Genomic DNA, 21,209 nt, shown 5'->3' on the forward strand with positions numbered 1-21,209 from the left:
AAGGCACTTCGTCTCTTGCTAGACCGTGGTAGGTCTAAGTAGCTAATATTGCAACACAATTGGACAATGGATTAACACATGGGCTACTGTAATGCGGCATGATTAACAGAAAGTGATTATTATTTTTACTAAATACATTGAAGATTAATTATTGTCCAACACAAATAGCGCAAAGCCACACCTTCACTCAGACTATCTCTCTCTCATTATCTCCCCAAACACTATCTGTCCAGTCAAGTTAAAATTGACTTTTTAATTGACATCGACCCATTTAACACCATTGCCATTAAAAATGACTCATTGCGGTGATGGATTTAGTTTATGTTCCGTGTAAACCCAGTGACTGCTTTCATGCAATCTTGATCCATTAAAGATCAGCAGAATGTACATATACGTGTATATATAGGCTATATATATGTTCCTGGAGGTTTTCACCCGCTCTTTTCTTGCTGTGTCATTACAGACAAAGATAACTTCTTTACAGTTAGGCCAACTCCTCATTCACACACAATCCTCTGACAGCAACAGCAGCCCATCTGACATTTACTGGTAAGTCAGTAGTTCTTACTATATTTTAATATCCTTTGTTAAACTAGTTATTTTGCTGGGATATGGGCTTCTACTTAAACCAATCAGCTGTTTCTGTGACCATGAGTAATGAATGTCCAAAAAATAACTGGTAAAGATGAATGGATCTGTGCATCTGTTAATTAGCCTGTGTTTTACATGTCCCTTATGTAAGACTAAACATATTGTTTTGAAATCAGGTAAACAAATAAACAAGCGGACGGACGAATAAATAAATAAATACATAGATTAATAAATTAATTCATTAATAAAACAAAATACATTATGTGTATACACATGTGATTTTTCTTTTTTTATCCACCTTAAATATCAAATATTTCACCTTTTGCCCTCAGCCTCTTCCGTGTAGAATAGCTATATCTAAGCAAATAAAAAACATGCACTCCGAAAAGTAAACTGACAGTAAACCATGACAGCACTGCAATCATGAACGTGTGTTTCCTACCGGAGCGTTTTTTGCAACGGACTGTCAACAAAAAAGATGGCGGCCTTCTCCGCCTAGCTTACTGATGGAAGGTAAAAGCCTGTGCTGCTGAAGGTAACTGGTTTATATTCTGCACCGACAATATATATTACTGTTATACAATCGGACCTTTACTGTGTATGCTGTGCACTGCAGGTTCAGCGGTCAGACAGAGTTCACTCGCTCTGATTTTGGAGACTTCTGTCGATGAAGGACTCTGGTGAACTTGAGCTGTGGTGAACTTGAGGAAGCATTTGTAAGTTAGTTTTGAGGACAGAAAAACCCCAGCGCATTATCATTTAAATCTTACTATTCGTAGTCATATCCCGCTGATAATTCGTTTTCTGTAGCGCGCTAGCTAATATTATACTGATGTTGTCTGAGTTTTTTGTGCGAGCTTGCTAATTCTTGCCGTTGAAATCAATAGCAGCTCTGCCCCGGGCGCTGTTGCCATAGCAGCACGCACCAAGCTCAATATTTGAAGGGCAAAAAAGAGGACAGCAGCCTAATCCGTTCCCTTCTTTGTCCAAACTCAATTCAAAAATCTGGAAATTTTATACTGTTCTGCGTATCAAACATATACACCTCGTAGAAGATGATGTAAGACTTTTTACGAATAATTATGATTCAATCTTCAATTCGGCATACGTCAAATACACAAAATAGCACTTAATTCAATCAAATCCCAACTTTTAGAAGTGGTTCATCTTTCAAAATAATAATAATAATGGACAGTAGCGAACAGTCTGAACCAATTATATAAAAGTTGAGATTTTATTGAAATGAACTGCTGGTTGGTGGATTAAATGTATGCCGAATTTCCCAACAGCCTCCAGTGGTGCGTAAAAGGTCTTAAGAGCTGTTGTACGAGGTATGTACATTTGCCGATACATTAAATTACCTGATTTTTGAATCGTGTTTGGCGTGACTAACTCTCCATACAAGACAGAACGGACTTACTGGCAGTAGCGGAGCTGTTCCTGCAGGGTCATAAATCTGGAATAAATTGTTGAGAACTGAGAGGCATCTGTCCTTCTCCCTGCAGAGGAAGAAGTCACCTCGCCTGGCCGTTTTCCTTCTCAGACCACAGAGTGTCTGGAGCCGCAGCAGAAGCAGCAGCAGTCATGGTGCTGAAGATCTTCTTCCCTCAGTGCTGTAACCGGGCAGACAGCGGGCTGCTGGTGGGCCGCTGGATCGCCGGCCACGACTCGGCCGTGGTGCTGGCCGTCATCCACTACCCCTTCATCCCCGGACAGGTCAAGCAGTACATCCAGCAGGTCGGTGGAGCACAGACAGGAGAGGTGCTGTCCTCTCTGTGTGTCTGGACCAGGGTTCCACTGATACAGGGGTTTACCAATATATCTGGCCGAAATTGGTCTTTTATTAAAAATTGGATATCAGTCGATCAGTGTGGTCCACCTCTGAAAATATATACAGTATATGATTACATATTTTTGTGTATTCAAACACAGGGTGTCCCCGTGACCTAAACTGATTATAATGCAGCATCAATCAGATTCCACACAGGCATACATGAATATGTCTTCTTCTTCGTCTTTTTTTTCTTTCTTCTTTTCCTTCTTTTTCTTTTTCTTTTTCTACTTCTTCTTCTTCTTCTTTTTTCTTTCTTCTTCTTTTTTTTCTTCTTCTTTTTATTAATATTATTATTATTATGGAGAGTTTTAGTCACCATGGTGTGTTTTCAAGGCTTTTCCAGCCTGACAAGAATACAATTCTGGCAGAGACACAAGATACTTTTTTTTTTGTTTTTTAATTTCTGGCATGAAAATGTTTGAATTTTAATATATTGAATATCGGCACAAAATATCAGCAATCTAAAAATATCAATATTGGTAATGGCCTTCAAAAACCCATATTGGTCGAACCCTAGTGTCAGTGTCTGTCTATGTAGCTGTGCATTCTTGTGCATGTATTCCTACAACATATCAAATGTTTCATTTCAAAAACACTGCAGTACTTTAGTTAGTTGGACCTCAACTCGCAGCCTGTTTCAACGGATCTGTCTCACCCCCCCCCTCTCACCCTCCCCTCCCCTGACCCAGATGCAGGCCCAGAGCCGGGTGGAGCTGTCGGTGCTGGGATCGTGGAGTTTACCCAAAGAGGGCCAGGAGGGCATGGAGAGCTTCCTCAGGGACCTCAGCACCATCTTCCCCCAGGGACGCTGGCTCCAGATCAGCCGCCAGATCGGCAAGACGGGCTTCACCTGCCAAGTCCTCAACCGGGACCAGAGTAAGGCGCTGGCACTGGGGAGAGCAGCTCAAATGTTCTTCTTTGACTAGTTGGGTTTATGGTAATGAGGTTTTCAGGTGGGGGAGTGTAGGGCCGGACAAGAATAACATTCTGGGAGAAACACTGAATACTTATCATTTTTAAAAATATTTTGGTATGAAACTGGTCAAATTTAAAACTCAAACCCAAATCTGTGTAAAGCCTTTTTACCATTACATGTTAGGCTTTAGGTGGGTTTGGGTGTTCGTTACTAGATACTAGATATTGAATATTGGCACAAAATCACAGTTTCAATCCAAAAATAACGGTTGCAGAATTCAAAAACCGGTATCGGTCGAACCCTAGAGGAGACTAATGTGTTTTCCTGGTTCCTCTTTGTATGGTTTTTATACACAGTAGTGTTACCACCAGCTGCACCACAACCAGTGCTGCCACCACTTCTCCATTTCTCTCCTTTGTCTCATGTTTAATTATGCTGTTTATTATCTGAGATGAATCATTAAGAAAAAACAAGGAAGATGGACTGTTGACTTCTCTTTTTAGTGAAGAAGAAGGTATTGAGTTGATGATGCGTTTTTGTGTCACTGCCAGATGGGAAAGCAGTTCAGAAAGAAGTGAAGAAGAAGGAGGGTGAGGAGGGTGGAGGTGAGAAAGAGGAGGAGGAGGAGGAGGAGGAGAAGGTGATCTTCGTCCACTACGAGCAGAGGAAGGCGATGCTGTCACAGCTTCACCCCGAAGAGAACGGAGTTCCTGACGCCGCGGCCGACCCCCCGTCCGAGCTGAGACAGGTAGAGGAAGACGAAGACTGTCTCCACAATCATATACAGACTTAACTGTGGCATGCACAGTGTTTTTTCTTCTGTTTTTCTATCTAAAAAGAAGCTCGCTTCGTTTCTTCTGTGGTGTTTTGGGTTTAACTGTAGCCTCATGTCATGATAACCCCTGATCCGCTCGCCTCTCCCCCGGTCCAGGTGTTCCAGACGGTGGCCCACAGCGAGCCTCTGTTCTTCCTGGACCGGTACGACGACGGGCCGCTGAAGTCGACCCACTGGCAGTCGGAGGGGCGCGAGGCCAGCATCGTGGTGGAGCTGCTCAAACAAGCCTCCGTCCCGCTCTGCCTGCTGGTCAGCTGGCTGCTCTCTGTGTGGGCCTGGATCTGTAGCATACGGTGAGGGGGAAGACACCTCGGAAATAATGAACAACTAATCCATTCATCTTTTAAAAACAAACAAAATGTAGCTCATGACATAGAAAATGCAACACACCCTTCGTTCCTCACGTTTTCCTAACAGAGTTGGATAAGATAAGATAAGATAAAATATACTTTAATTGTCCCCCTCAGGGAATTTTGTCTTGGACTCTGCTGTAGTTTCACAGTATGAATGCAACATAGCAGCATCATAAACCAGTGATTCTCAACCTTTTTCATATCAAGGACCCCTAAGTTAGTACACATTAGGGCCATGGACCCCTATTTGTCTCTCGGACCCAAATCTGAGAATATTTTTATTGTTAGATATGATTATGTCCAGAATTCCATGACTATCTGTATTGTAGGCAAAGAGATAACAGTGAAACTATGATCAAAACAGTCATTCTTCTACATTCTGTAATTGTGTTAACTTCTTGTAAATGCTATAATGGTGAAGTTTAACAATTCATCAATTTGCTGGGGCCCCCCTGGAACCTCCTTAAGGACCCCTGGTGGTCCCCGGATCCCACGTTGAGAACCACTGTCATAAACAACAACAACATAGTGACAGTAGCATCATCAATGGCACAATGTCAAATACCAACACAGCACAACAACAAATATAGCGTCAAAAACACATCAGCCGGCTTTTTAGGTGGCACATCACTGTTGTTGTACTTGTGTTGTACTTCAGCTGTGTGGCAAAGCTTGCAGTGAACATTATCATCTTTTCAGGTGAAATGGTCCCACACTGGACTGCGTTTCTCCCGCTTCATTTTGCATGTTGCTCTGTGTTGGCCAGGCTGTAGACCTGTGAGCCTGGTCTGTTTCATCACAGTTACTTAGCGCCCCCTTGTGTTGAATTTAAAATAACGATTTTACTAAAAACTCCCGCCGGTGCAGTTTAAGACGAGGCCGCACATCGGTCAGTTTGATCGTTTAATTCAGTGGTTCTCAACCTTTTTGGCTCATGACCCCTTAAAACAAAGTGATGTCTACTCGCAATCCCGGTCACAAGCATATAGAGGTTAAACCAACGAATGATTTTCCCTTTTCAGGTTGTTTCATTTGATTCATTATCAGAGGAGGCACAGAGGCTAAAAACAATTCAGTATTTTACAAGAAAAAAAGCAAAAAATTAAGGAAAAATCAGAAAAAATTGACATGATAAAACATTTGTATAGTAGAAATATGTTTTTTTCCTATTCCATAAATCACCCCGCGACCCCCCCAAAATTATCTTGCGACCCACTGGGGGTTCCCGACCCCCAGGTTGAGAACCGCTGGTTTAATTCATAAGCTTGTTCGATCATTCTGTTCTTGCCAGGAAGGAAAAGCCTCAGAAGCAGCATTTACACCACGATGGGACAGTAAAACTCTCAATTCGACAATTGTCATCAAACTGCATCATGCCCATCATATCAGAGGTGGACGACACTGACTGACCCATATCTGATCTTTAAGAAGTCAAAATTGGACCCATGCATCAGTCTGACCTAAGTCCTGACACTGTAAGCCAGTAATCTTCCTTCTTCTCATCAAACAGTATCATCTGCTCTCTTGTCTCCTCCTGTGATCGTGTGTCCCAGGATCCTCAGTGTTTACCCGGTGCGTTTCCTGTCCAGCAAGCTGTCGACCTGCGTCCAGCTCAGCTACAGGACCGAACACATGAAGACACTCAGCTCACCGAAACCAGCCGCCACACACACACACTTCATGAGGTGAGTGTGGGACCACCGAGCTAGAAGCACTGAGGACCGGTCTGGACTTTGTCTCTACACATTATTCCTACATTGCACTAGAGACAACCTCCTGCATGACTGTTTTTGCAGCTATATGTAGTTGAACTATGGATTATATGTATTATAGATATGTATTTATGTATTATAAAACCATCTCAGGAACAAGTGCATCAGTTGTGTTTATTTATTTGATCAAACTAAGCACTGAATAACAATCCTCAATCAAATAAAAAACAAGATAAGTGATTATAATAAAATGCAAAATAGGCTCCATGACGTATCTTAGAGGATGTAGAGGCTTATTTATTTACACTGGTGAAAAAGTTTATTGACAGACTCTCAGAAACAGCTAATACAGAATAGGTTAACAGATAAAAACATCTTATTCAGAACATATTAACAGATAAAGAACAGTAGGTTTGGCCTAATAAAACAGAATGGTATTTACAGTAGCTGCATAACCAAGGTTCCTCTTCTAAACAATAGCTGCTCTGCTTATGAACTTCACAAACAGCAACATTTCAGCATTTTCACGTCAGGAAAGCTAGAAAAGTTTTATATTGTACCAAATCTTTCATTAATTTTTAAGTCTTTCTTAAGTATTTGGCAGATGGATTAGCGCTGGTACAGATACTATTGATAGTAGACTCGTTATCAGTGCTCCTCTATTTGTTCTTTTCCCCTCTGTCTGTCTCTCCGTCTGACAGGAAAGCCAACATCCTGGTGTCCTTCATGGTGGATGTGGCGCTCGGCCTGCTGCTCATCTCCTGGCTCTACAGAGAGAACCGCATCACTGTTCTAGCCAATACACTGGTGCCTGCTGCTGATGTAAGTGTGTGTGTGTGTGTGTGTGTGACAATTAAGTATACACACAAGCACATTCTACCATCTTTTTCAAATTGTACCCAAACGTCACATAGACAGAAATAAAACACCGTCTTTTTCATCTCTGTAAATTGAAGTATTGAAGTATCATAGGTTCAGATGTCAGTTGAAACCCTCAGATTCAGAGTTTATATCTATAAACTCAGCAGAAATGCGATGGATTTATTCTTGAAAGATTTACATATGGCTGGTGTCCCGTGAATTTAATGATCTTTGCGAGAAGTTAAGGTTTAGGAATTAATTTGACAACAAGAATCAAGTCAATTTTATTTATTACTCTTAACATATATAATTTGGAGGCCATTACGGTGGCTAATACGTCTACTTTTACTTAGATAAACCTTTGAATGCAGAACTTTTACTTTTAATAAAGTATTTTCCATTGCTATATTTCTATTGCTACTTTTCCTTAAGTAAAGGATTTGAGGACTTTTTCCACTGCTGGTCCTGACCTTGTCTCATGTGGTTTTTCCGCAGCATGTGGCTAAAGAGCTGGAGGAGCTGCTGCAGTGGCTGATGGGAGCTCCGGCAGGGCTGAAGATGAACCGGGCTCTGGACCAGGTCCTGGGCCGCTTCTTCCTCTACCACATCCACCTCTGGATCAGTGAGAGACACACACACACACACACACACACACACACACTCAACCCGTCTAAACCCTATCAAAACACATACAGCATAACATATCTATCTTTTTTTGAAGTCCAATACCAATATTTTTGGATTGAAGCTGCCAACTGAATGTTCAATATCTTTAAATTTGACCATTTTCATGCCCAGAAAATGATAAAAACATTCCATGTATTCAGTGTTTCCCCCAGAATTGTATTCTTGTCAGGGTGGAAAAGCCGCTGAATCAGCATTCAGCAGGTTCCTGCACAGGTCTGGAAAGATGTATGTATGGAAAAAGAATTTGGAAATTTCCAGGTCTTGGAAAGTTTATAAATTGCGCAAAAACCTAGGAAAACTATGGAAAAATAATGTTGTACTCTCCCAGTATACATACAGCTACACATCTTCTGTGGTTTTAGTCTCCCATCATCACACATATTGTTTTGTATGAAGAGTCATCTTCATGGTGTAGAAATGGCGTAGTCAGTAGGAGCAAGATGACTGAAAAATTCAAGTCTGGAAAAAGTATGGGATTTTGAAATTGAGAGGAGCGTAGGAGTGTAGGAGCCCTGATTTAGACCGTCATGGAACACAAAGGGTGTTTTCTAACTTATAGTCTGTTTGGCAAGGCAAGTTTACAGTATTAATATAGCACATTTCATACACATCGGCAATTCAAAGTGCTTTACATAAATAAAAGAAAAATAAAGACATAGGTGTAGAAAGTGAAAGTGCATTAAAATCACATTTAAAAAGATAAAAAAGAAAATATAAAAGATAAAAGAATGAATATTCCAGTGCAGATGAGTGTTGCCCTAAATTTCTTAAAAAGTTTTAAGCCCTGATTTAAAAGATTGTAAAGTGGAGGCAGACCTCAGATGTTCTGGAAGTTTGTTCCAGGCATGAGGAGCATACAAACTAAAAGCTGCTCCTCCATGCTTTGTTCTGACTCTGGGAACAGTAAGCAGACCAGCACCTGAAGACCTGAGGGGTCTGGCGGCTTCGTAACACTGAAGGAGATCAGAAATGTATTTTGGTCCGAAACCATTTAGTTCTTCAGTACAGAAATATTGATCTCGGCATCTGCCTTCTCAAACTCATTCCCCCTCTTGACACACACTGTCCCGTTCTCCAGGCTACATCCACCTGATGTCTCCCTTCATCGAGCGGATCCTGTGGTACGGAGGCCTGTCCGCCTGCCTGGGCCTGACCTTTGCCCTCTCCCTGCTGTCTGACATGGTGGCCCTGCTCACCTTCCACATCTACTGCTTCTACGTCTACGGAGCCAGGTGAGGCCTCGGCACCTCACACCATGTACAGTGTTCCCACCACCAGAAACAAAGAACCGGAGCTTTTCCCTGGCTTGTGTCTCCCTTACAATAATGTAGCTACTGCTGAAACGATTAGTCGATTCATTGATTAGTCAGTTAGAAAATTAATCGACTATTATTTTCATAATCGATTAATCGTTTTAGTCATGTATCAAGTAAAAATACCAAACATTTTCTGGTTACAGCTTCACAAATGCTAAGATTTGCTGCTTTTCTTCGTTTCATATCATTATGAATACTTGGGTTATTTTAGCTGCTGGTCAGGCATTTGCCTTATAGACTAAATGATTAATCGATTAATTGAAAATATAATCAGTAGATTAATCGATAGAGAAAATAACCGTTAGTTTGCAGCCCTAAGTGTAGCGGTGGGAGTGAAGGGATGGGACTCCACCTCTAACCCTCGGCCCTGTCCCATCTCCAGTCCTGGTTGCTGTGTTCTGGGAGCCTGTCAACCCAGCAGGTTGCAGATTTTGGGGGAGTCAAAACTAATCTGATTCCCGTCCCGGTGACTTTAGCTGGGCATGATCTCTTCTGAGATCTGTGCTGTAATTTATCTTCTGTGGCGTTCCTACCAGCTAAGAACACATGGAGAAACAGCTGAATATGAGCATCAGTCCAGACTTCATTTTGTTCTGCGAGGCTTTCCATGCATGAGGAGCTGCTGGCTATCAGATGTCAACATCTGCCTCCTTCTACCCATAATCCCTTGTGTTTTGGGGTCGTTTCCAGCAGTTGGTGCAGAATACGCTCTCACTTCTAACAAACCGCATTGCAGTTCTCTTGTTAGAGGACTGAGACTCGCATTTCAAGGCCGTTATTTGGTGCCTACCGAGTTTGAATGACATTATTCTGACCTGGCAAACAAATCGAACTAAAGGAGGAAACGCAGAGTTCAAATAAACTGCTCCAAACATGCTTGGTGTGAACGCGCCCTAAAACTCTCCATTGAAAGCCATACTAATGTAGTCTTTATACATCAGCACTATATAGAGGTACATTAAGATCTGGGTTGGATGTGTTTGATAGTTTGAAATGGCTTCATCTAACTAGATAAAATGAATCATGGATGTCATTTTCCAAGTTTGTTTTTCAGAATTTGTGTGCCCGGTGTATTTGGGTTGTTTCATTTTGTCTTGTCCTGACCACACACCTGAGGAAAGACTTACAGATCGTGATATTAAGTTCACAGCACATGGTCTGGATGGGAAAAGGCTTGAACAGTCTGTAAAGGCTGCTGCTGGGCACTTTCTGTGGTTAAGAGATGTTAGTTTTTATTACCATGTCTTACCTCCAGGGGGCAGTCTGTCCCAACTGTTTGCTTCCTCAACTGCTCTTTTGAAGACACTTTATTTAACTATTTACAGAGTTCATCATTCGCTCCTATTTTAGCATCTAAGTTTAACCTTTCTGAATATCATTTAAAAGGTTTTTACAACTGATTTCATTTTCTCTGTCTGAAAGAAATACATTTGTATGGTGTTATTTTTTTAATGACCAGGACGATGGCCTCATTTGGGCCAGAAAAATACACAGTCTTTGTTTTCTACCAAGACAGATGTTAAAGGAAAATATCAGTGTTACTGAATCTTATTTCTCACCCACTTAGATCATTTTTCAGTTCAGTTCAGCTGTCAGTAATTCAGTCGCATTCAATTCCACTGCTTCTAGACTTTGTTCAGTATGATATTCTAATATCCTGTTGACACATACAGTATCTTCATCAATATGAAGTCAAAATCCAAACTGACAGGGAGCCATTTTTATCAATGCTGGTGTTATTACTTTCGGGCAATAACTTTGACAACTGGCAGCGGGTTTCCGGATAAGTTGTAGACTTGAAACAGGATGTTGGGGCGGCACGTAACGCAGGGAGGGATCATTCAAAAGTCTAAACCAATGGAATATCAGTCAGGGAGAGTTTTATTTGATGGGAGGGGCGGGACTTTTCAAAAATCTGTGATGTTTTTATTGGTTGGAGTTTTTATTTACGCCTCCTGGTGCAGCATGATGTCACCGTTAAAGATACTCTGATTTCCATTAAGTAAAAGTAATGGGAGTATATTTCATGGGGACTTTAACTCAAAATAACTGATGTAGCCAGTTCCCAGTTCGGCCATCTGCTAAACTCAGAAACTTCCCAGTCCCCGGAGGTGTCACTGAACACAGCATCTCTAAACCTCTGACCTGAACAGGAACTGACATTTAAGATAAGATGAAACTTTAATGATCCCTGTGGGGAGACTGGGACAACGCAGCAGCACACAGTAATAGACACAGCAAAAAAATTGAATATAAAGAAGAATAGAGCAAACGGGGTTAAGTAGAAATACAAGAATGAAAAGTAAGTAGTTATATGATGAATAGTTTCAAACTATGTCCATCAATTTTCACCCTAAAATATACAGTGTTTCCATGTATTGGGAAATGGAGAGTGATAGAAAATAGAGGTGTGATTTAAGGAATGAGGCAAAAAATAAACACCAGTAATTTCCAGCACTGCAGCCATTGTGATTCAAATGCGTAAGACATCCATATAATAAGTAGCCTTGTTGTGTGTTTTCACCACAGAGTAGAAGGCATTAGATTACAGCACACAGTTATTATCAGGCCTGTAGGTAGAACAACGTACAGATCACCTGCATCAGCCTCCATTTACTTCACTGTTCCATAACTGGGTCAGATGGCTGTGGAAAAATAGTTTAGTGCTTTGATTGTTTATTCTAGTCTGTCTGAAGTGACGGGCCTGATGCTCTTCTGTTTATCTGTGTTAATCCAGGGAAGGCTTCCTGAACACACTTGCTCTTCTGGTCTTTTTAACTGTTTTATCCAGAGAAAGTTCACCAGACACTTTAGCGCTTTCTGGGCTCTTTGGGGTCTCAGGTGGAAAAAATGATATTACTATTATTAATATTACTATTATTTTATATATTGCACTTTTCAAAACACAGCAAAGTGATTTACAGTGGCGTTAAAAAATGATAAAAATAAAGAGCAAAAACAATGAAAGCAAAGCAAGAAAAATAAAAGCAAGGAAAGGAACACATAAGAAAACCATACAGGTGAGGTGAAAAACAAGTAAAGATCATTACATTAAAGCAAGTCTATAAAATGGGTTTTAATAAATGATTTAACAGATGATACAGATTTAGCAGCCTGAACCCCTCAGGCAGGTCGATCCAAAGTCCAGGAGCGCTGATGACAAAGAACTGAACACCTCTTGTTTTAATCTAGACTGTGGAACAGCCAATAGGAGCCTCTTGTTTTAATATGGACCATCGAACAGCCAATAGGAACCTCTTGTTTTAATCTGGACCATCGAACAGCCAATAGGAGCCTCTTGTTTTAATATGGACCATCGAACAGCCAATAGGAACCTCTTGTTTTAATCTGGACCATCGAACAGCCAATAGGAACCTCTTGTTTTAATCTGGACCATCGAACAGCCAATAGGAACCTCTTGTTTTTAATCTGGACCTTCGAACAGCCAATAGGAACCTCTTGTTTTTAATCTGGACCTTCAAACAGCCAATCTGAACCTCTTGTTTTAATCTAGATTTTCGAACAGCCAATTGGAAACTCTTGTTTTTAGACTAGACTTTGGAGCAGCCAATAGGAACTTCTGTTTTTTAATCTAGACCTTGGAACAGCCAATAGGAACCTATCTAGACTTTGGAACAGCCAATATGAACCTTTTGTTTTTAATCTAGACTGTGGAACAGCCAATAGGAACCTCTTGTATTTAAAAGCACGGTGAGTTAGATGTGTTACTGGGAGAACCCAAGGTTGGTGTGCAAGCTATCTATGTTCAGCTGGTCCAGACGGTATAATGAGCTGCCTCAGTGTGTTGATTATTTCCATAAATATTCCTGACAATAAGGGAGTTTACAAACCATGGAGGAGTTTACATCTCGTGAACTGTTGACGTGTGCAGTTTACGTGCTTCCAAAATAGAAATACAAACATTTCCACGGGTTGATAATGCTGCTACATGCATCTTGTTTTGGTTTTCTTTTCAGTCGGTTCCATTGAACAGGGTGCGTAATGCATTTAGACTTCTCTGTAAGCCTAAACACTGTGAAGCTGGCTCTGATAATAGTCCTGGATGTTGGAGAGAGGATTGACTAAATTATGTAGTTGCTCTAAAGATAGCTTAGCTCCCTCGCCCATGGTACATAATGAAATATTACCCACTCTCCCTGTTACATATTTATGCTCGAACAGCTCTTTGGAATATGGGCGTGTGTGTGTGTGTGTGTGTGTGTGTGTGTGTGTGTGTGTGTGTGTGCTGCTCTTTCTGTCTGCATTTGTGTGAATTCATGTGTGTTCAAGAACCTGTTTCAGAGTGACTTATTAAATCTGCATGCCTGTGCCTAAAAATATCTCACGGTAGGTACTATTATAATATTGAGTCTCTCTCTGCTGTCACCATTCTCTTAAGTTTGAGAAGACGCACTATAAGCACAAGTTGTACGTTTTCCCAAATTAGCTTATTACCTCCTTATCAGTGAATTGTATCGTATTGTCAGGGTGGAAAAGCATCTAGACCATGGGACACTAAGGACGTTTTCAAATCTATAGTGTGTTTTCTTTGGTCCGAATCGGAGACTGAGTTGTTTCTTTGTTGCCTTTGCTTTGTTTATCCCTTTTCAATCATCCTTCCCTCTCTTGGTGTTTTCCCACTTCTTCGGCCTCTTCCCCTTTTCCTCTTCCCTCTCTTCCTTCTTTCCCTGAATTTCCCCCCAGGGGATCAATAAAGTGCAATCTCATCTTTCCGTTTACATCTATCCTGAAGCTGGTAAATTGGTAAATCTCTGCGTCTCTCTCCATCAGGCTGTACTGTCTGAAGATCTATGGGCTGTCGTCCCTCTGGAGGCTCTTCAGAGGGAAGAAGTGGAACGTTCTGAGGCAGAGGGTGGACTCCTGCTCCTACGACCTGGACCAGGTAACGCACACACACACACACACACACACACACACACACACACGTCAGCCAGAAACAACAGACATGCCTCTTAGGACTTTTCCCTAGGGTTTGACCGATATGGGTTTTTGAAGATCGATACAGATATATTTGGATTGTTAAATTTGACCATTTTCATGCCAAACATTTCCATAAAATTACATGTATTCAGTTCTTCCCCCCCATTCTTGTCAGGGTGGAAAAGCCTCTGAAACAACATGTAGACCATGGGACACTAAAACTCTCCATTGAAACCCATGCTAGTGGTACACCTGCTTGGTCTGATAGTACGCTGACTCAGTGTCTCTTTATCAGCGTGTGTTCTTGTGTCCTCCATGGCTCGTTTTACATAATATCTAAATGCTGAAGCACGATTCCAAAACAACAGAAGGAAACGATGGTGGACGGATAAAGATCCAGGAAGTTTACTTTCCAGCTGAGGAAACATTGGATGGAGACTTGACTGGCGAGAATGAATTGAAAACCCCAAGATTCATTAGGAGAAGGACGCATCACATCCAAGCAGTGTTGTAGTTTACAGAGCCATTTGAAATAGCTAGGAAAATGAGCAGCTGTGTGTCTTAATTAATCAAACACGCTACATCAAGCACACAGTCCATCTCAAGCTGTAAGGAAGCGTCTCTGTTCACTTTCATGAGAAGATCGTTCTCCTCAAGACGACTTGGGAAGAACTTTCTCCATAAGGACACAAGCATCGACTTGGCCTTCTTTGATAATCGGCTAGTGAGTAAAAACCACAAGAGCACAATGAGCTGATCCAGGTACAGACATGTCCAGACATGCAGCGGCAAGGTGGCAGGTGTAGTCGTGAGGCAACAGTTTGCCAGAGATTTGCTAAACAACGTGCCAGACTAGAGAGATCTGTTAGCCGCCTGAGGCAAAACACCAGCAGAGCAGGAACCTGCTGCCTGTGCCGTGACAGGTGACGTCTCACTAGGGCCGGGAGTCGACTCCAAAAAGAATCGGATTCGATCCCAGGCATTTGGGAATCAAGAGCCGACTCAAAAGCTGTGGAGTCGATTCCACACAGTACAGAAAATGTAGATTCCTCGCAACAAAGAGAGGAATCTACTTTTTTTTTGCATACGAGTGAATGCCAGAGACAAATTCCTCTCTGCCGATTCTGATTCTGAAGTATACAGGTGGCTCAAGTTTGCCCGGCAACAGAGTGAGAGAGCGGGAGAGGGAGAGATTAGACCAGGTATTAGACACTGTCACTGATGGTTGAAAATGGCAAATTCTACACCACACACACATCCGTATTGTGGCGATATTTTGTCTGAAATCGACTCTTGGAAACTCCATCGATTCCCAATACTTGGTTTCAGAATAGGAGTCGATTCCAAAAATTTCTGGAATTGAACAGCCCTACTTCTCACTCTGTCAGTTTAATATTTCTGCTGTGTGGAATGTGTGCAATAGAATCAATTCAGGTTAAAGGTTTCCCATAGGCAACCAGTGCAGTCTACTCTACAGTAAATATGTAATCAGACTAACTGCATGATTGCCATCGTATCAGAGGTGGACGACACTGACTGGCTCATATCTGATTTTTGCATTAAAATAAAGAGGAGAGTTTTTTTTATTCCATGCTCTTGATGTTTGCAAGGAATCATGGGTAGTGCTACGAAGAGAAACTCCTTGGGACTGGACTCTCGCATTCCTGTTCCTAGCAGTAGTTGTAGTTGAGACAGTGAGAATGTGTTTTGGATTTTGGATTTTTGTGTATTTTCTGGATTGTACATTTGGTTGACTGTCGGAGTAGCTAAGCACTTGGATATGGGAGCCATGTTGTGTTTATTTTCTGTTTCTTCAATAGGTAGCAATAGCCATTAGTCAAAAATAGTAAATAAAAAGGCCTAAGTATAAAATAAGTAACTAATGACATATAACATAATTTCTGCTCCAAACCCTTTGTCGTTTTGATAAAACGTGTTGCTGCAGTTGTCTCTAACCATGATACAGACAATACTGATACTGACTTAGTTTTAATTTGTTTGACTAGGAATAATAACAGTAGTATCAGTGGTGTTACATTCTATTGAGAATTCATAGGGATTGACTGGCAGTGTGTTGTCTGGTGTTTCAGCTCTTCATAGGAACGCTGCTGTTCACCATCCTGCTGTTCCTGCTGCCCACCACAGCGCTCTACTACCTGGTCTTCACTCTGGTAAGAGCATCCATCAGGTGGAGAAACCAACACCAGCCACATGCTAGAAAATCTCCACTGTCACTTGTATATTTCTCTGCTCCACCTGTCACTTCTGTGATTACCAGACTATTATTTAGGGATGGGACGATATATCGAAATTCAACATATCGCAATACAAACATGTGACCATGCGTATTGTTGGGCAGAGAAATGTATCTATTTATTTATTTATAGTTTACATTCTGGCAATTCTGTGCACTAAGCAGAATAAATCAAGTGCACCCCGTAGTAATCCCTGGATATCGATTAGGGTTTGACCGATATGGGTTTTTGAAGGCTGATAACTGATACCTTTTTTTGGTTTCTTTGTTTTTTATTGAAGCTGCTGATAGCCAATATTTTATGCCAGTATTCAGTATCTTTAAATTTGACCATTTCCATGCCAATTTTTTTTTAATGGCAAGTATTCAGTGTTTCCCCTAGAATTGTATTCTTGTCAGGGTGGAAAAGCCTCTGAAATAGACTATGGGACACTAAAACTCTTTGAAACTAAAACTCACTGAAAACCAGGATAATACAACTACTATTACTCCTAATAACAATAATAATAACAATCATATTCATACATACCTGTGTTGAAACACCTCATTAGAATCAATTCAGGTTAAGGTCTTCCCATAGACATCCAGTGTAGTATTGATCAATTCTACAATAAATATGTAATCAATCAAGCTGCATCATATCCATCATATCAGAGGTGGACCACAACTGACTGGACCAGATCCAAGTTTTAATAAAGGTCAATGCCCGCCCGATATATCAGTTTAATTCTAATCTAGATAATATCAGTAGGATAGGTTTGTTTTTCACCCCTGTGTGTCCCTGTGTTGTCCAGTTGCGGCTGGTGGTGGTGCTGTTCCAAGGCATTCTCCACCTCAGCGTGGATTTCATCAACTCCTTCCCGCTGTTCGCCATGGGCCTCCGCATCTGCCGGCCCTACAGACTGGCAGGTATACACTTCATTATGCATCGACGTCTGTCTGTGTGTGTGTGTGTGTGTGTGTGTGTGTGTGTGTGTGTGTGTGTAGAAACATCCTTGTGAACACAGTAACTCCAGAACAATACATGATAGAAACTGATAGAAACCCCTCTGTGGAGTAGATGATCTGATTAGATTTTGGAGCACCTTGCTGCATAAAAATCTGCATATTAAAAAAAATCTGCATATTAATGAGCAAAAACTTGGAACTACTTTAACTCTTTAAAATATATACATATACTCCATAATATTTTAAATATCACACTATTCACAAAATATCGCAGTATTCCACGTTATCGAATATCGGCCCAAGCCTAGTTAGTAGTACAGTCTGCATCCTATCTGCTTTTAAACACAGTTGGACTTCGTGTCCATTAACAATTCATTTCCTGGTGTCTTTTTTCTTATTCTGTACATGTATAATTTTAAAACTTTTATCAGCTATGTTCAGTCAGAAATATGCTGGTTTTCCAGCTTTGCTTCTTTATTTTGGCTTTTAAATTGGCCTTACATTGGCTTTGGAAATCTGCAGAAAGGAAGTGTTTCTGAATGAGAGGCAAGAGGGAAGAGCTGGTAGGATGGATGGATGAAAGGATGAAAGATCAGCTTTGGTATGAGCATTGACTCATCCTGTAATGTGTGTGTGTGTGTGTCATGCTTCCTGCAGAGGGGGTGAAGTTCAGGGTGCTGTGTGAGGAGCCTGGGACGGCCCTTCATCTGCTGATGGAGGTAAGAAGTGACACTTTCTCTCTGTTTAGCACACACACTTGGGATGGATGATATATTAGTCTAATACACAAACCACTGAACATTTCAGGTTTTTAAAGGATTTCGGGTTTCTGGATGAAACACTCTTACTTCATTTCTGCCTGCTTTTCTACCCATTTTTATGTTACTTCAAGCTCTTTTTGTGTTGTTCTCATCATGTCCCTGACACACACACACACACACACACACACACACACACACACACACACACACACAGTCACACACACACGTTCACACACTCACCACCTCTCCCTCCTCCTCCACAGATTAACCCTCTGAAGTGCAGCACGGTGGTTCAGACCTACCGCACCCCGACTTACAGCTGCTACCCCAAAGACTCGTGGGCCGCGCTGGTCAAGAAGCTGTTTGTTGGGGAGCTGATTTACCCCTGGAGACACAAAACCTCCAAGATTGACTGAGAGACACAGGCCAGCAATATGAGAGAGAGAGTGAGAGTGTAAGAGAGAGTGAGTGAGTGTTCAGGGGACTGAGGAAAGGGAAGAGACAGAATAATAAAAAGAGAGGGAAACGGACAGATGCAGGGAAAGAAGAAATGGAAAATCAAAGGGGGAAACGAGTACAAAGAGTTCATGTCATATGGGAATAACATCAGAACGACTTGACGGTTCAAAGTAACAACTTGTGATGGAAATAATTCATTTTGTTGGTTTTATTGGCTGCAGGTATTTCCTGGTTGGTGACATGAGAATTCAGGAAGTCAGACAAATCAGGGTTCATTGCCAAACCCCGAGTTCCCAAGTAGTATTGACCACCTGAAAGTAGAGGTGAACAGTATTTTCATAAGCGGGAAGCTCACATCTACTGTCTTTCCCATAGGACATGGAGAGTGAGAGAGAGAGAGAGCGAGAGAGAGAGAGAGAGAGAGAGAGAATGAGTTGACTTTGTAAGCGTTTCAAATCAGCGGATAAGATTTGGAGATGAAGTTACGCCTCAGAGGGATTCTTAAAGGAACAGTTCACCACAAAATGAAAATTCTGTCAATATCAACTCACCTCATGTCAGTAGAAACTCCATTCTGAAGTTCTGATTGTGTTTGCAACTGGCGAGCCAGCAGAGGAGGTTGGGAGCGGTGCGCTTTGGGACTCGGTGCAATCGTTCGGCGATAAAACACTTGGATTATGCTGCTGTTTAGAGGAATTTGATGGTAATTTTATGCCCTTTTTGAATTTTAAACAACCAGAAAAACCCCATTCACTTCAATTGGTTTGGAGAAGGCTGAGATGGAGCTGTAGTGGCTAACTCACTGTGTGTTTGGCAGAGGTGTGACCGAAAGTCAACTTTGCTCGAGTCCCAAGTCAGTCTCAAGTCTTGAGGCGCAAGTCTCAAATCAAGTCCCAAGTCTAAATATAGATTACCAAGTCAGGTCAGAACAAATCAAGAGTCCAGTATCAATTTAATATCTTAAAGAAAACTAAATATCTAGGACTTTTCAATGCAATATGGTTTTAATAGGATAAAAACTTGGTAAGAGCATCATGAGTTTGATTTCTATAATCAGTTTCAACTTCAATAAATTCAATCATTCCATACAAATTCAGAAAACAGAATTTAAATTCAGTCGTCTGCTGGAACAAATCTCATCACTTTCAATCTAAGTCATTTACACATGCAGAAGATCTCAAGTCGAAACCTTTTCAAGTCATCAGAGTACAAGTCAAGTCAAGTCTCAAGTCTTCTCTTCATGCATCAAGTCAAGTCTCAAGCAATTGAAGTTGTGACTTGAGTCCAAGTCATGTGACTCGAGTCCCAACCTCTGGTATTTGGTGGTCACAGTTTCAGCTGACATGGGGGTGAGTAGTCAGTGACAGTATTTCCATTTTGGGGTGAACTGTTCCTTTAAAGCTTGTGTCCGCGTACTAAGGGACAGAAGTCCACTTTGAAATCAGGTATTTATGCATTAACTGCACTGACCATAGGTAGTCTTACTCATGTTGATTTTATATTTAATTATTATAGTATTAACTTTAGACTAGTTCTAAATGACGCTAACTGGAAAAATTGATTGTTTTCAAATGTTACGTTTTTATATAATCTTTAGAAAATTAAAGTTAAGATTAAAAAAATTATTTGTATTTTAGTTTTAGGTATATTTTTTTCTTGTGTCACATGACGTATTTTGTGAAAGCTTGTTTGTTCCCACTGATTGTCCCTCAACAGAGAAATTGGATGTATAGAATGTAAATGACTGGATGGAGAACCCAGTCTAAGTTGTGTGTCCTGTTCCTGTTTGTAGTAGGAATCCACTGTTGATCCATGGTCATGCTGTCCCACTATATGTTCTGAAACAAAGCCACGACTCTTTGATTCTGCTCAGTGTCAGCTCACCCATGTCAATTTGTCCAATCCCATGCCAGTTTTCTGAGTCATGTGCCTAATCGTGTTTCAAGTCATTCCAAGTTATCCTCGAGTTCATTATAACGATAGGCGACCTGGACCCGCCTATGTTAAGGTGAATGATTGCTGTTGTGTTACTTTCACTCTGTGTTTTGTCCTCTTTGGTGCCAATTTAGATGAAGTGATTTTTAAAGAGCAAGTGAACCCCAAACCAAATCTGTGTAAAGCCAGATGTCTAACGGTAAAAAGCATGCTACTGAAATAGCCATCTGCTATTGGCTGAGCTTTGGCGCCAGGTGACATCTCCTGCTGGTTTGGGGTTTAGTTCCTCTTTAATGGGGAAACTGGGGAAATTTTGGGGGGGATTTTTTAAATTGTTTTTTTCTTATCATCTATTGAACCCGAAAAGCTGGAAATGTTCCGTTGCCCTTTAATAAAATTCATTGATATTTAACACTCTGATATCTCTTCTTGTCAAATGAGGCTCATCAGTTCATAAATTGCAATTCAGCATCAGAGGAGAAGTCCAACCTGAAACAGAATTTATTCATGATGATGATCTTAAACAGTTACAACAGGAACCGCATTCACCTAAAGCGAGACACCAGAGAACCAAAATAATCTAATTTAAATCTAATCTGTAATGTCAACAAGAAACCAAACCCGAAGCTGCTCCATTAACAGAGTTTCAGACAGAATTTACTCACAGAAACGAGATAATGTGCAACCATAAAATCACTCTCGGCACAAACCTGGTCACCTATTATCAATGGAGTAATCCCAGGATTTATCTCTTATGTTCACAATATATATTCACTCATTTTTATCCAGCTCTTTTTTTTGTTACA

At 41.0% G+C, this 21,209-nt stretch overlaps 1 protein-coding gene across 5 annotated transcripts; it reads left to right on the forward strand.

The window, feature by feature from the left end:
• The first annotated feature begins 2,103 nt into the window (after positions 1 to 2,103).
• Positions 2,104 to 20,786, forward strand: pigq (phosphatidylinositol glycan anchor biosynthesis, class Q). 5 transcript variants are annotated; one of them, XM_071527310.1, is made up of 13 exons: positions 2,104 to 2,328; positions 3,115 to 3,327; positions 3,910 to 4,089; positions 4,273 to 4,469; positions 6,083 to 6,214; positions 6,943 to 7,063; positions 7,598 to 7,724; positions 8,868 to 9,021; positions 13,897 to 14,008; positions 16,137 to 16,217; positions 17,095 to 17,209; positions 17,906 to 17,967; positions 18,273 to 20,786. In XM_071527310.1, the coding sequence occupies exons 1-13, from the start codon at positions 2,176 to 2,178 to the stop codon at positions 18,423 to 18,425; spliced, it is 1,800 nt and encodes a 599-aa protein (XP_071383411.1). In that variant the 5' UTR covers positions 2,104 to 2,175; the 3' UTR covers positions 18,426 to 20,786. The 5 variants fall into 5 exon arrangements, with proteins under 5 accessions (XP_071383411.1, XP_071383415.1, XP_071383412.1 ...); XM_071527314.1 differs by having other exon boundaries at positions 3,115 to 3,312; positions 3,922 to 4,089; XM_071527311.1 differs by having other exon boundaries at positions 3,115 to 3,303; positions 3,889 to 4,089.
• Positions 20,787 to 21,209: the final 423 nt, after the last annotated feature.

The sequence above is a fragment of the Centroberyx affinis genome, unplaced genomic scaffold (assembly GCF_046629955.1).
Source record: "Centroberyx affinis isolate AG114_WGS23_722 - 3 ecotype Tasmania unplaced genomic scaffold, CSIRO-AGI_Caff_v1 ptg001520l_1, whole genome shotgun sequence".
Classification (NCBI taxonomy): domain Eukaryota; kingdom Metazoa; phylum Chordata; class Actinopteri; order Beryciformes; family Berycidae; genus Centroberyx; species Centroberyx affinis.

What these genes read in the sequence shown, in the direction of transcription:
- pigq (XM_071527310.1), top strand. Translation starts at nt 2,176, where the DNA reads ATGGTGCTGAAGATCTTCTTCCCTCAGTGCTGTAACCGGGCAGACAGC. An exon ending in CGCTGGCACTGGGGAGAGCA is followed by an intron (nt 3,328 to 3,909) that starts GCTCAAATGTTC and finishes AAAGCAGTTCAG; the next exon opens with AAAGAAGTGAAGAAGAAGGA. An exon ending in CCCTTCATCTGCTGATGGAG is followed by an intron (nt 17,968 to 18,272) that starts GTAAGAAGTGAC and finishes CCTCCTCCACAG; the next exon opens with ATTAACCCTCTGAAGTGCAG.